The following is a 14,484-nucleotide window of genomic DNA, read 5'->3' on the forward strand; positions in this document are numbered from 1 at the left end:
CAGCGTTTTCATGATGGCGGTCCAGATGTGTCTGTACAGCTCAGAAGAAGGCCGTCAGCTCTGACAGAAAGATCCGGTAAAAAAACAAATATATACAGAGTCAGGACTCGGAGACCGGGCGTTCGCCAAGTCTCACACGCATTCAGTCAGATCTGCATGCAACGTCCCGAAACACATGGGAACACACGGATCCATGCACTCAAACACACACACAGATACTGAACATGCTGAGAGGGGTTTCTCTCGTCATCCTCGTCATCGTCGTTCTTCTACATCAGAGCTGCAAATACAAAACGTCCTCCGCAAGATAAGTTAAAGGAAAAGCTCGTCATTTTGGGAAGAACACTTGTGAGCCATGTTACCTGCCCTGATCCTGAACTCACACATCATATAAATATCTACGGTGTTTGTCAGGTTTAATAAAAAACAAATAAATAAATAAATTATGAATATATATATAAAAATATATTAAAAAATGTTACGTGAATAAATGACAGTAAAAAATAGTGAAATTATAATAAATAATAAAACAAAATAAAAATAATAAATAAATAAATAAAATAAATAACAACAAATAAAGTTAAGTAAAATAATTAAAATGGTAATAAAAAAAATACAAAACAGTCCCCCTAGGTAACCCCTCAAGAACATTTTTAAAAATTGCATATTTTATTTATTAAGTTGTCTGTCAATTATATTTTCTTTAAAAGCCTTCACCACACATCCAGGAATAAAAATGTCTTATAAATTCATTTAAAAATCCTGTCTTTGGCTTCTGTTGGCTTAAAAACTTTTGAATAAGTTGAGTATTAAATAAATGAAGATATATAGATTTATCTTTACACATATTATAAAATACCAACCACATGACGTCAGTGTTCGTCCTGCTCATCGTGCGGCAGAAACTTTTCCCCTGAATGTTTGCATAGTAAACACTACGTGACCGAGCCGGAGCGCCGCGCGGTCACTGATGGTGTTGGTCTTAAATAATATAACGATCACACTACACTCCGGCACGTCAGTTACCCAGGGGTGCGAAACACTCATCACAGGATTAATGTTAAAAATACAAACTCACCAGATGCTGGGCGGTTCTCTGAGTGAGTTTAAGGGTGGAGAAAATCTGCTGTCAGTCAGCCATGATGTCATAAAACCAAACTGTCAATTATGAGTTTGAATCACCATCAGAGCTGTGATCCACGTTCTGGACTATTTGACACCCGGTTTGCCTTCTTTATAAATTTTCTCTTTGCATCTCCCATATTGAAGATTTCCAAACACATGCTGAGTTCAAAGTTTCCACAGTCTTCCTGTAACAAACTTTCTCAGCATCTGACTGATTTGAGAAAAAATGTTTTAAGTTAAAATGTTGTCCAGGACACAAATGTACAAAGTATGATGTCAGAGTGCCGGGTCCATGTCACTGGTTCGACATCCCATTAGTCCGACTGTCTGCAGTGCTGAACGGCTCGCAGCGGGCGTATGGTGCGCCGCGACCGGCTTGAGGCGGAGCAGGCTCACGGCTTATTTGTTTGTCACTTTCTTTTTCATTTTAACCCACACCATGATCTTTTCCTGACCCTAACCAAGTGGTTTTTGTGCCTAAACCTAACCAGGCCGTAACCACAGGGCATCATGATGATTTTGGAACGGACTTCGGAACAATGGGTTTAATATGGTCAGAACAATGGGATGTCGAACCAATGGGCAGTTCCCCAGAGTGCCGCAGCAATGAGTCTGAAACCTGGAAGTTAATTAGCACGTTAGAGCTCCGGTTCCCTCATCTTGAAGTCAGTAGCCATGTTTCCATCAGCCTGTTTAGATGCGCATCTAAAAGTATTGCATCGGAAAATTATGATGGAAATTCTAAGTAAAATCCCCTGATTCGCACAAACTAAAATATGCTCGCTTTAGCCAGGTTTTGGTTGATTCAAAAAAAATGTTGATTCGCAAAACGGGGGATGGAAACAGTTATGTTCGAATTAAGTCTGACGTAGCGCACCTCTCTCCATGGTGATATCCACACTCCGGGTCGGGAAGGCGGTAATGCATTTACAAGCTGGTTGCCAACCGCCAGAAAACGTAGAAGAAGAAGAATGCGAGACTTGTTTTGTTTCCGGCTCTGTGGAAAACTCACGCGAGTTTGTAGTTTTCACCACAGTCCGTACATTTAATGGAAACACACAGGATTCGTATTTCTTTTAATGCGCATTTCCCAATGCAGCAAGCTGAAGAGACTTCTACAATATCAAACATGTCAGTAAATACCTAGTCTCTATATACAGACTCTACATTCAGTGAATGTAGAGTCTGTGGGCAAACCCCGGGGATCTTGCCTCCGGAAGAAGAGCGGAAGAGCCCTGGTGTCCGGTTGTAGGCTGTTTGTAGTCCGCGTGATATTGATCAATCACTTTTGAGCCGGCTGCAGGTGTTGCCAGGTTAAACGGTCTGTGCGGTGAACTAATGAGGTAGAACATAATTGGCGTCACTGCAAACTCTGAATCCATCACAATAGTTTAGCATATTTATTTATATATAAATAGAAGTTGGAAACGGAAATTTGCCTCCTCTGCCCAAATCAAACCGGAATGCCAAAAAATTGGGGGTCTGCCCCCAGAGGCTGTGTTCGGCGTCTGCCGGGAAGTCAGACGCCGAATACAGCCGATGAGTTCCGAGAATGGTAAATACCCCACTGTGAATCTAGATGCATCCATAAGATGGTTGCTTAAAAGTGTCTACATGAGACTACAGAACGTCACAACTCCGAACACGACTTTACAGTCTTATTGTGTCTGTGACATTGAGTCATGTGAGCGTGGTGTAGTTTGTTTACAGCCTAATGTTAGCTTCTTACTTCTGCTGATTGAATTTATTCTTCAATAATCATAAAGTGGTGTTTATTAGTGAAGATTATCTCACTGAACAAAACCTGGAAGGATCAGAAATGTTTTTTTCCCTGCAATAATCCAAAATCCAATATTGGCTTTTTGATGAGGGACCCAGGGTGACGTTAACTTCAGTGTCGGACTCATCCTGAATCAAGGCTAACATGAGACAGACAGCAAACTGCTAGCCTAGCTAAGTGAACATTAACATTAAGAGAAAAAAATACAATTTGGAAATGATCTGACTGTTTATTTCACACAGGTAGAAACAGGAAGTGAGACAGTGTGGTTTTAGGTTCTTTGGAAGACTGTTAGCTGAACTCAAAACCAGTCGACACTGAGGAATCTGTTTCTTAATGTCATGACATAACTGTATTTTTTCTTCATGGCGTAGCAGAGGTCATCACAAGTTTAAGACAAACTCCATGAAACAAGTTAGCTTTAAGCTCCAGCTAGTTCAGCGTTAGCTTCTAACCGTCAACAGTTACAGTCAACTAGCTGACTCTTAAATCAATGGGTGACTAGCTTGATAGCTAACATGATACAACGTGTAAGTCACACGGATATGTTTAAAGGTTATTTTTTTCTCTTCTGATGCAGCTAGGTTAACAGTTTCCCCCCGCTCTCAGTCTGTGTGCTAAGCTAAGCTAAGGTAAGCTAAGCTATTTCCTCATGTAGCTGTGGCAAGATGGTTCACAGTGTTGTTCCCAAAATATCAGACATTTCCTTTAAACTGCGTTCGGACTTAAGAAAAGAACTCTACGTTAGTGTCAGCTCTCTTTGTGTTTTAAGACATCAAATTTAAAGACATGACTGGAAAAATAGCAGTGGAAACAAATTTCTTCAGGTAGAGATCAGTCATCAGCCAAAGTGCTACCGTTTCCTCCTCTCCAACGTTTGGCTGCTGGAATAAAAATCCATCCTATAAGACAAAAGAAAGAAATGCACTCTGAGGCAGGTTAGCTGAGTTTTAGTGCGTACAGAACGACGTTTCCTCCGAGAGAGGGTTGAAATATTCAAGCTAACCCCACTTCCATCGTGATCACATGATCCAAACCCCCGCCCTCTGAGTCTGTGGTGGTGCGGGGCCATTGACTCCCGACCCCCTGATGCCTGACCCCCGTCGTCCTCTGCTGGGTGGGTTGTGTTTCCATGTTGGAGGGGAAGTTGTCATCTAGAGTGCGGACACCCGGACGATGTTGGCCTGGGAGTAGTCGGTGGAGCTGGATGATTCGTTGCCTTCGGGTGTGTTGCCAGGCGGCGTGTGCGTGCTGATGACGGCGGCGGTGATGTATGACTGTTCACAGTTAAGAGGAACGGTCTCCTCGAATTTGGCGTTGAGACTGGATCGACTGCAGAAAGAGAGGAGACAGAGAAGGACTCAACATGGACACATGGAAGAGAGATTATTTTTCACACATGCTGACATCACCTGGAGGATCTGTGCGTGAGAACGGAAATGTCTGACTCAGTTAATCTGGACATTAAACTGAATTTATCCTTCCAGCTTCCTCGTCTAAGGTCCATGAAATGTCCAACTGAACCCAGGTGTGAATGGAGCAGGTAACTGTGCAGAGAACTGATTGAAAGTGGGCGTTTCTATCAAAACTGGAGGAAAACAATTATCTGGGGTTGGGAAGAAGGGTCTAACTGGAGATATGACAAGATCCGAAAACTTCTGTCAGTAAGGCTGAAGCTAGCCTCAGAATTGAGTTCAGATAATGACACATTTGACTTGTATGATATCTGTAACTTATACTCATTTCATGCGAGTACTTGGCTCAACCCTATTGAATATCAACAGTGTTTTGGAAATGCACAAATTTCACAATGCTGAGTTTCTGAAGACGGTGGTTGAAGGAATTATAGGTCTAACAAGTCCACCGCTGCTAGGAAACTTTGAAAATAATCATTTTCCATGGAAAGAAGCAGAATAACAATCAGCTCCAAATGTTCCACATTTCCATATTTTGAGGGTCCGTTAGTCAGAGTCTGCAGGGCTGCATGTGAACAGGAATATTCACTTTCATCAGACATGTAAACAGCTCAGGAGCAAAACAACAGAATCTTCTGTGCATGTAAACAAACTGAGTGACTCACCAGGTGTGAGCTCAGCGGTTAGCAGCTACATGCACAACATTTCATCATATTTACAGATGTCCAATCTCATATTTGTCAGACAGTGTTACATTGTGGGGACTGTGATGAAGAGGAGGACACAGAGCAGCTTCAGCAGTGACGGTCACTGATACTGAAACAGGAGGAGGCTGTAACAGAGACGAGTCAGTTTCCCAGCTGTCCATGTTTAGGAGAAAGTTCCCAGACCTCCCACAGCCTCCCACAGCTGGACATATTCTGGATTCCTGCTCAGTGACTGTACATGGGAATACACTGTCACATGATCTGTGGTGCCATGTGTTTATATACAGTGTGTCTGAGAGTGTGTGGCCCCACTGCGACTGTTTATAACCTCGTTTCATAGATTTAAGTCAGGTTACAGCACAGCACCGCCTCCTTAAAACTTAGTCTGACAGATAACATTCACACGGAGCTACTGAGCGTTATCAGCTAATCTCCTGGAAGAAAGTTTAAAGCCATAATATTTTCCTTTATAGTTTCCCTGCTCTCTGATTGGTTATCTGGGGTTAAAATAATTTGTTTTCACCTCAGTCACAGTTTATTTCAACGGTTTAACATCATTCTAATGAGAGCTCATAGAGAAGATTAAACTTTTCTAGACTCTTCAAGGATCTTTGTTACCCCCTCAGGGATACCTGGAACCTTTTACAGGAGCCTGGGAAATACTTAGGCACCACTGCAACCTTCTTAGCAACCCCCAGCAACACCTCCAGGACCTTTGGAATATTCTCAAGAATGTCTGAAACCTCCTCATGAACCCATGAAACCTCCTTAACAATCATCAGTACCTACCATACAACCTCTAATTCATCCTCAAGGACCTTTAAAACACCCTCAATGACCCATGGAACCCATTCAAGACCTCTGCAACCTTTATAGAGAGTTCTAAAAAATCCTCATGGACCTATACAACCTGCGACTTCTGAATGGATCATTAGTACCTCCTTAGAAACCACTGCAACCTCCTCAAGACCATGCATTCTCCTCAGATATCTCTAAATACCTCTCAAGGACCCCTAAAACCTCCTCAAGACTTTTAAAGCCTGGACATCAGGCTCTAAAGCTGCCTACAGAAACCCTTGGAACCTCTTTAAGAGCCCCTTTGACCAGCTAGAACATCTTCAACAACCTCTAGTACCTCCTTAAAACGTCATTAAGGGTTTTTGGAAACTCTTAAGGGCCTTAACAACCTCCAAACATCACTTGAAGGGCTTTTGCAATTTCCTCAAGGACCCTTAAAACATCTGTAAGACTTCTACAACCTTCACAATACGCTCCAAGATGTTCTCAAACACCTTTGGAGCTTTCTCATGAACCTCTAAAATCTCATAGAGCTCAAGAGCTCTAGAACCTCCTCAAGGACCTCTGTTACCTTTTCAAAGACCCACAGAATCTCTTCAAGCACCAACAGAATCTACCTATGGATCAATATAACTTCTTTATTTCCTAACGTCTGATCTCACCGACACATTTATGGTATAAAAACCGGTGTTTGTGTTTCCTACCTGTTGGTGAGCGGCCTCTCTCTGATCTGGATGGTGCTCAGCTCCTGGACGCTGCCATGAAGACCCACAGACATGTTGGAGTTGGGGACATTGAAGGTCTTCCTCTTCCGGCGAGCGCAACAGGAACTGAAGCCGTGTTGTGAAGAAGAGGAGATGGAAGAAGAGCGAGACACCTGCTTCACTAGAGTTACCTCCCTGCAGCCCGTCTCATATGTCTTCTCATCCACAAACTCGTGGTTCTGAGGCAGACACAGCGTCAGGATGTTAGAGGACGTCAGGAGGTCAAAGGTTAAAGGTGGAGCATTTAACACCTTAACGTATTAACCTCATCAACTCTACATTGTGCAACATGAGCTAAAAGATTATTTAAGTCAATAAACCACACAATTGATAAAGTATCGAAATTGTGTCATAAAAAATACAAATATTGGACCTTCGTCATCAAATTTTACAAAATGAACAAATAAAACATGTTGATCCTAAAGATTAGAAACAAAAAACAGATAACACTTTGAAACATGTACATTTTTTAGATTTTAAGATATGCTCAGTTTTATGAGCAGAGTAAAAAGGTGTTGTGATGGATTCATCATTCGCTTCTCTGGCGCCACCTCCTGTTTTCGCATGGTTTTGCACCACAACATCATCCTCACTGTGACCTCGTCACATGTCCACGTTTGGTCATGGACTTTCCACGTCCACATATGACGTCCAAGGTACCCTGGGTGTGTTGGTTGTTGACGTTCTGGGACGCCGTGTCAAGTTCTCTTTTTTCAAGATACACTTTTGTTTCATCGGAAAATTAACATTTATATACAGTCTCTTTCAAAATAAAAGCACTACATCCGTACAACACCACCAACTGATGTTTTTTTTTTCCTTAAACAACAAAAACATGGTTGGGTTTAGAAAAAAAGAACATGGTTTGGCTTTACAATCTGAAAGGATGCAAACACCACTCTCTCGGGTGAAAGTCAGTGGTTGTTGTCAGTCCGTGTATCATGCTGACGTTAAAGGATGCCTTTTTTGTTGACACACACACACACATCATGTTAACGTGATGTGTGTGTGTGTGTGTGTGTGTGTTTTCTGTTCTCACCGTGGTCTTCTCCAGACAGTGCAGAAGGTGGTTGTGGTGCAGGTCGAAGGTGGGGTTGGCCTTACACACTAGCGCCTGTCCTGCTTCCTTGGACGCCTTCAGGACACAAACACAAATCACATGACCACACAATTAGCCCACCATTGGACATGCATCCACCCCACCCAGAACCATAGCACAAAGATGGGCAGTACCGCCACGACACACACATGGACAGGGCTAATGTTCTCACCACCTTCTTCTGACACTGCTGTAAGAATGCTTCATCTGTCCAGGATTTTACCCACAATCCCTTCCTGGTTCAGGGTTAGTTAGAAAGTGATGGATCACTCACTGGTTCAAACAGACAGCAGCCGTTCAGCAGCTCTATCACTGCCTCTCTACATGTGCCTGTGTCTCTGCTTGTTTTGACTGAAGCCTCATTTGATCCAAGAGAGCCACCGTACTCATGTTGCTCAGGGGTTTGGACTGAGTGTGACGCAGATGGATGGACTGACGGACTGAAGACTCTGTGATCATGGAGCAAGAAGCTCAGGTACTGCCAAAAGAACAGTCCCACATTTTAGGAAGTCCAGTTTTTACCTGTCTTCTGCAGAGGCCCTGGACTAACTGCCATTAGAGCCAGAGAAGTCATGAGAATCACTCCTGGGGACCCTTGAAGAAGTCACGGATGCTACTTTGGGGATATCCAAGGAAGTCATGAACATGACAACATTATTGGAACTCTAAGTTCATGACTTTATCTCATGACCCTGATATTACTCCTGGGGATGCTATGAAAGTCATGTACCTCACTCCTGGTACCCTAAAGGAAGTCAAGTAATCACAAGTATTACTCACGCTCACTTCCTAAAGGAGTCATGAAGCTTTTACTGGTGCAAGGCACCTCACTTTTTAGGGTCCTTCATGAAGTGATGCATCTGACTTTAGGAACCTCACTCCTGAGGAAGCTAAAGGAACACTTCATAGAGACCTTTAATCAAATGGGGCACCTTCCTCCCAGGGGGCCTAAAGAAAGTAATTTTCCTGGCACAACCTTAGCCTGGTGAAAGGCACCTCTCTCTTGAGGGTCCCAGGTATCTGAGTTATATGAATTTACGAACCTTACTCTTAATGAAGCTAAAGGAATTTATGAACCTCAATTCATGGAGAATCCAAGGAAAGTCAAAAGCCTTACTCCAGAGGACCCTTAAGTGAGTGGGACACTTTCCTCCCAGAGACCCTAAAGGAAGTGATCTTCCTGAATCCTACGTTCCCTTGTGGAAGGCAAGCTCTTCATTTTTGGGGTCTCTAAATGAAATGTGACGCATCTCACCCATGGGACCTTCGTGGGGCTCTATAAGAAGTTGTCAACTTTAAGCCTAAACACCCTCCGAAGGACTTTAAAGGAAGTTATAAACCTCACCCTAGGGTACCTACAGGAAGTCATGTACCTCACTCCTGGCACCCTAAAGGAAGTCAAGACACCACAAGTACCACTCACTCTCACTTCCTAAAGGAGTCATTGAGCTTACCCTGGTGTAAGGCACCTCACTTTCTAGGGTCCTAAGTGAGGGGATGCATCTGACTCATATGACTTTGCAAACCTCACTCCTGGGGAAGCTAAATGAATTTATGAACCTCACTTCATGGACACTCCAAAAAAAGTCACAAGTCATACTCCTGAGGACCCTAAATGCAGTGTACTACTTCTGGGGATTTTCAATGAATTCATGAACATGACTGCTGAGAACCCTTATGGAGAAAGTTCATAAGGACCCTTAAGCAGGTGGGGCACCTTCCCCCCAGGGACTCTAAAGGAAGTGATGTTCCTAAATCCAAGGTACCCTAGTAAGAGGCAAAGTCTTTGCTCAAGATGTCTCCAAAAAATGAGACACTTCACTCCTTGGGACCTTCTTGTGGACCGTAAAGGAAGTTGTGAACTTTAAGCCTAAGCACCTTCCCAGGGACTTGAAAAGGAAGTTATAAAAATCACTGTCAGGTAACCTAAAGGAAGTTATGAGCCTTACTCTGGATGACCATTCTAAGGACTGTAATATTAGTAGTGGATACTTCCTGGGACACATCAGCAAGTGACACACTTCCTAACCTGGGGACCCGTAATGAAGTGACATACCTTAATCCTATGGACCCTAAAGGACGTCACAAATCTCTGTGGTGACCCTCAAGAAAGTAAGTGGGGACCTTCGTAGGAACTCTCAGTTTTTGGGACTCTACTTGTTGCCTAACTGGTTTGCAAACCTGGGTCACCAGGAGTGAGCTCTGACTGCTAGCCTAGCTTAGCAATTGGTTTAGTCTTAACATGTTTCAGGCCTCTATTCCGTTTATAATCACTGCACCTATCTGTAATCTTTCTTTTCAATCTTTTCATCTAACATCAAACAAGATATTTAAGTGTCAGACTGTTCCTTGAAAGGTTTGTCGAGCGCTGCTGTCATCCACCATTACCTCTGCGTCACATTGACTCCGCCCCTGTGCACTGTGGCCTGAGTATCTTATTGACATGCAGCGCAGCCGGATCGCATTCCTCCACATGGCGATGGACCCCAAGACGCTTAGTAATGATGTCATGAGCAGTGCAGGCCAATCGGTCGGCAGCCGAGTCACATGGGAGGGCCAATCAAAATGCACGAGTTCAAACAAAACACAGAAGACGATGCTGTTGGTTTCCTGTCGGTGAGGCGCCCCACACCTGAGGACCAGGTCATGCACAGGTGAGTTAGTGTGACGCAGCAGCGCGTGGCGGGGTGGATAAAATGGTTCTGCTCTCCATGTGAGAGCAAAGCTGAGACAGAGATGTGCAGAGAATAAAGAGATGGTAAAGAGAAAGAATGGAAGACTATAAGAATCAGAGTGAGTCAGTGATGCAGCCACAGACAGTTCAACAGTAACATTTTGGTTTTAAATCAGCACTGTGAACCTCCGAGCTCACCGACTCCATCAGGCTGAAACAATAAGAGCAAACAGAGTTGGCTCGCATGAGGTCATCTGATCACTGATCAAAGGTGGGACGCAGGAGCAAAAAGAATCAACTGTATGTCACCAACCTGCTCCAGCAACAAGTCTTCCAAACTAAGTGACAACAAACAGTCTTACAGACCGTTTCCAGGCATCTTCGGTTCCACTCATTTACACCCCTTTCACGTACGAACACAGATCTGTCTGTTTCAAACATGAACGTCACCGTCCTCATACTTCCATGTGTCCTTTATGTTGGCATAGATACAGCCAATAGATGGCACCAGAGGGCGGAGTCAAAGGTTTCACACAATAATAAATAAGACGACTGTGGAGGAGGTCATAATATTGTACCCTCCAATAGAGGCAGAGTTGCAGGTTGTGGTGATCTGAGAGGTATTTTAACACGTGGACGGAGAATTATTTCCACTATATTACTGATTCGTTCTGTTCTGTCGTTTAAAAACTTTTCGTATCATCTCCTACAGTAGTTTCTCGTGTAAATCACACTGCCTTCACAATCTCTGGTGGTTCTGCTTCATTTCTTCCATATCCGTAAGCTCTCAGAAAACGTGCACAAATGTGGAGAAAATGAACGCAGAGTACAGACAGAAGGCTCCGTCTGTCTCCGTCTGTGTCCGTCTTCGTATCTGATGTTTAGCATAAATGAGCCCTGAGACTTCTGGTCCGGTCAAATGAAAGAACTGGACACTCCAGGGTCTGCAGCACAAAAACAAAGCACTTGCTCGATCTCAACTGTTCTGCTCTCGCTCCACGCTCACTTGCTCTGAGACTGACACACTTTTTAGCCACTGCAAGGTTTTGAGGGTCTGTTTCATCGTTTACGTGCACACTGATATTCCAGTATTACTTGATACAGGTGACGTAAACATCAGCTGTTAGAGCACATTAATCAGAGCAGTCATGGCTCATTGTCATTGGCCATGTAAACAGCTCAGCAGGAATATTCTGGTTTTGGGAATAAGGGCAAAAAACTATTATTTTTACATGCACACATGATCTATTTCCCGGTTTGTTCCTGACAGAGATCACAGACAGTAAAAAAAGAAAACAAACTGCTGCTGTTTGTCTCCAGAGGACAGACTCTGGGACGGGAGGCTGAGGGTGATTTATGCATCTCAGTTAGACTCCAAAGAAATGCACTGATCAGGAAGAGTCTGGCTGCGTGAGCCGAAGGTAAATCAATGACCCGAGTACTGCTGCTCTGAAACAACAGCTGAGGCCAGAACAGAGCAGCTCCGCCCTCAGTTACATCAGGTGATCAAAGCTCCAGCAAAACTACAAGTCTTCATTCATTTGCTGCTCATCATGTGACAGCAGCTGGAGTCAGTCAGACCCTCAGTGCTCCATCAGTTTGGACTCACAGGTCTGCCTGACGTCTTTGTCTCAGCGATGGGAACTGCAGTATTTAGAGCCTGAAGCACCGTCAAACTGCTGTCAGACATTTGTGACAACAAGAGAAACTTGTTTTTGTTGTGCATTAAAAAGTTTTGGCTGGTTAGAGTAAAAATATTTGGTATCATCTGAGGTGTGAAAATGTTACTGCTGAAGCAAAGAGATGGACGGACAGAGAGACAGACAGATAGAGAGAGACAGAGACACAGACACACAGACAGAGACAGCTGATGGACAAACGATGACAGAGAAACATCCTGAGTTAAAACGATGAGCAGCCAGTCGATGTCCGCGTCACATGGGGCATCCAGCATGCAGCAGCCTGCAACGTGTTCGCTCACAGCTCCACACCGAGAAATGAAACATGAAAGAAAAAACAAAAACCAACAGCACCACCCGACAACGACTGCATTTCCGTGGTTACCTCCTGGTCTGGGCCAATCAGCAGCCGGCTCTGTTTGTACTGCAAATAAGCGTTAGCCACTCCGTTCTTCACCGCACGAATTCTAGCAAGCCTGGTTTTCTGTTTGTGAACACATACACATGTTACACATGTCCATGTAGCCCGTCCAGCTGTGTGTGTGTGTGTGTGTGTGTGTGTGTGTATGCGTGTGTGTGTGTGTAAAGTAATTAAGAAGCAAACAGGAAACAGTGACACAGAGAAGCTCACAAAGAGATTTAAATCTCAACATGAATCTGGCTCAGATTCAAACAGGAAACAGGTTATGGAATAATTATTATTATTTATGATTTATTTTCAGATCTTGAAAGATTAATTTTAAGTTACTTAAGTTACTGAAGGTGGTCGACCTGAGACTGTGACCGGCTGACGACTTTGTGAAACTTATCGTCATGTTTGCATTTGTTCCAGACTCCAGAGTTCTGTTTATTTATTTGTTTATTTATTGATCTGAAATCTGAACTTAGGCAAACAAAATCATTTGTACAAAAGATATCTGGCTTGATCAAGAGAATGTGTGCAAAGAAGAAAACAACCTGTGCTGAAGGATTGATTGATTGATATAATTTTTAAGACGAACAGAAAACACATCAGAATCAGTCTGTGTGAAAAGATTCTTTCAGATGACGGATTAAAAAAATGTACCCGAACAAAACTGACTCAGTGTGCGAAGGCCCTCACATGTGTGAACCAGATACTAACATATGTAAACAAGCTAACAGCCCCCAGTTATGTGGACACGAGTTATTTGTGGAAATGAGATTACAAAACGAAGACACTTAGGTGTGAAGATAAATCTAACTTGTGCAGAAACGATAACGTCCTCACTTGTGTGAAGAAGATCCTGCCAGAATCTGCATATTGAAGATATTCTTTTAATTATGATATTTAATAATCAGGATAAAGGTTTTGTTTTGTTATTGTGTCCTTTACACGCCTGTAGAAATGTCAATTTTCTGGTCATGATGATTCCAGACGTCAGGGAGCCTGTAAATGTTTTTTTGTCATTAGTGTGAGAAAAAGTTTTGCTGCAGTAAAATCTGAGCTGTGTGTTAAAGTGAGGATGATGTTTGTTTGTGGTGGACACAGAGGACAGGTTTTATTATTCGGAGAGCAGCAGAGAGAGACGGATACACTGAGTGAGAAACGACTGAGCTGCTCTCTGGTCTGTGGAACTTTCTGACATGGTGTTTGTGTTGGTGTCCTCAGAGGATAAACAAAAGGTCTCCAGAACGAGCAGAGAGCGAATGTGTTGATGTTGAGAGGAAGTGACGGCCTGACTCAGTTTCCTCTCTGCCTTCCTCTCTGTCCTCCTGTGGATTGGACAGAAGCTAAATTAAGCAGCTGTGATCGGAGGAGAAGTGAGTCCGACTTTCTTTTGTCTCTGTAGAAATGATGAAGACAAGCTGAGCTGCTGTAAACAAACAACTGCTTCATACAAACACAGTCTAACAGTGAGAGTGTTTGTTCAGTCTTTTACCTGTCGGCTCACCTGGGAGACTGTGGACACATGACATGTCCTCTGAGTGTCTCCATACATCCTGTTTGACTCTGTGTGTCAGTAAACTACGTGACCCTAACTCTGTGTGTGTTGCTGTGAACGTTGGAGGCAGTGTGTGTGTGTGTGTGTGTGTGTGTGTGTGTGTGTGTGTGTGTTTGTAGTCGTCACCTTCTGCGCTCGCCTCTTCTCGGCTCTCTGGCTCTGGTGGTAGATTCGGCTGAAGTTGGAGACGATGACGGGGACGGGCAGGGCGATGACTAACACGCCACTCAGAGAGCAGATGGAGCCGAAGATCTTCCCCATGATGGTCTTTGGGACCATGTCGCCATATCTGACAGAGACAGAGAGAGACAGGAGGAGGTGACCTCAGGGTTTAACTGTGAGACGATCATAGAGCCAAATCAAACGATCACACTTCAGGACGTCACACTCGCCACCAGACACACTTCAGGACGTCACACTCGCCAACAGACAGACTTCAGGACGTCACACTCGTCACCAGACACACTTCAGGACGTCGC

General features: G+C 43.7%; 1 protein-coding gene across 2 annotated transcripts in view; it reads right to left on the bottom strand.

Moving 5' to 3' along the window:
* Positions 1 to 776: 776 nt before the first annotated feature.
* LOC125882770 (potassium voltage-gated channel subfamily D member 2-like) overlaps positions 777 to 14,484 on the bottom strand; it is a 92,448-nt gene continuing 78,740 nt past the window's right edge. Inside the window, exons 2-6 of one of the 2 annotated variants that reach the window (XM_049566622.1) lie at positions 14,132 to 14,294; positions 12,427 to 12,525; positions 7,629 to 7,724; positions 6,530 to 6,768; positions 777 to 4,237 (exon numbers count right to left, since the gene is read on the bottom strand). In XM_049566622.1, the coding sequence (XP_049422579.1) occupies positions 4,060 to 4,237; positions 6,530 to 6,768; positions 7,629 to 7,724; positions 12,427 to 12,525; positions 14,132 to 14,294 (775 nt within the window). In that variant the 3' untranslated portion in view covers positions 777 to 4,059. The remainder of the gene's footprint in view (positions 4,238 to 6,529; positions 6,769 to 7,628; positions 7,725 to 12,426; positions 12,526 to 14,131; positions 14,295 to 14,484) is intronic. The other variant, XM_049566621.1, reaches the window with a different exon arrangement.

This window comes from Epinephelus fuscoguttatus, linkage group LG22, assembly GCF_011397635.1.
Source record: "Epinephelus fuscoguttatus linkage group LG22, E.fuscoguttatus.final_Chr_v1".
Taxonomy (NCBI): Eukaryota; Metazoa; Chordata; class Actinopteri; order Perciformes; family Serranidae; genus Epinephelus; species Epinephelus fuscoguttatus.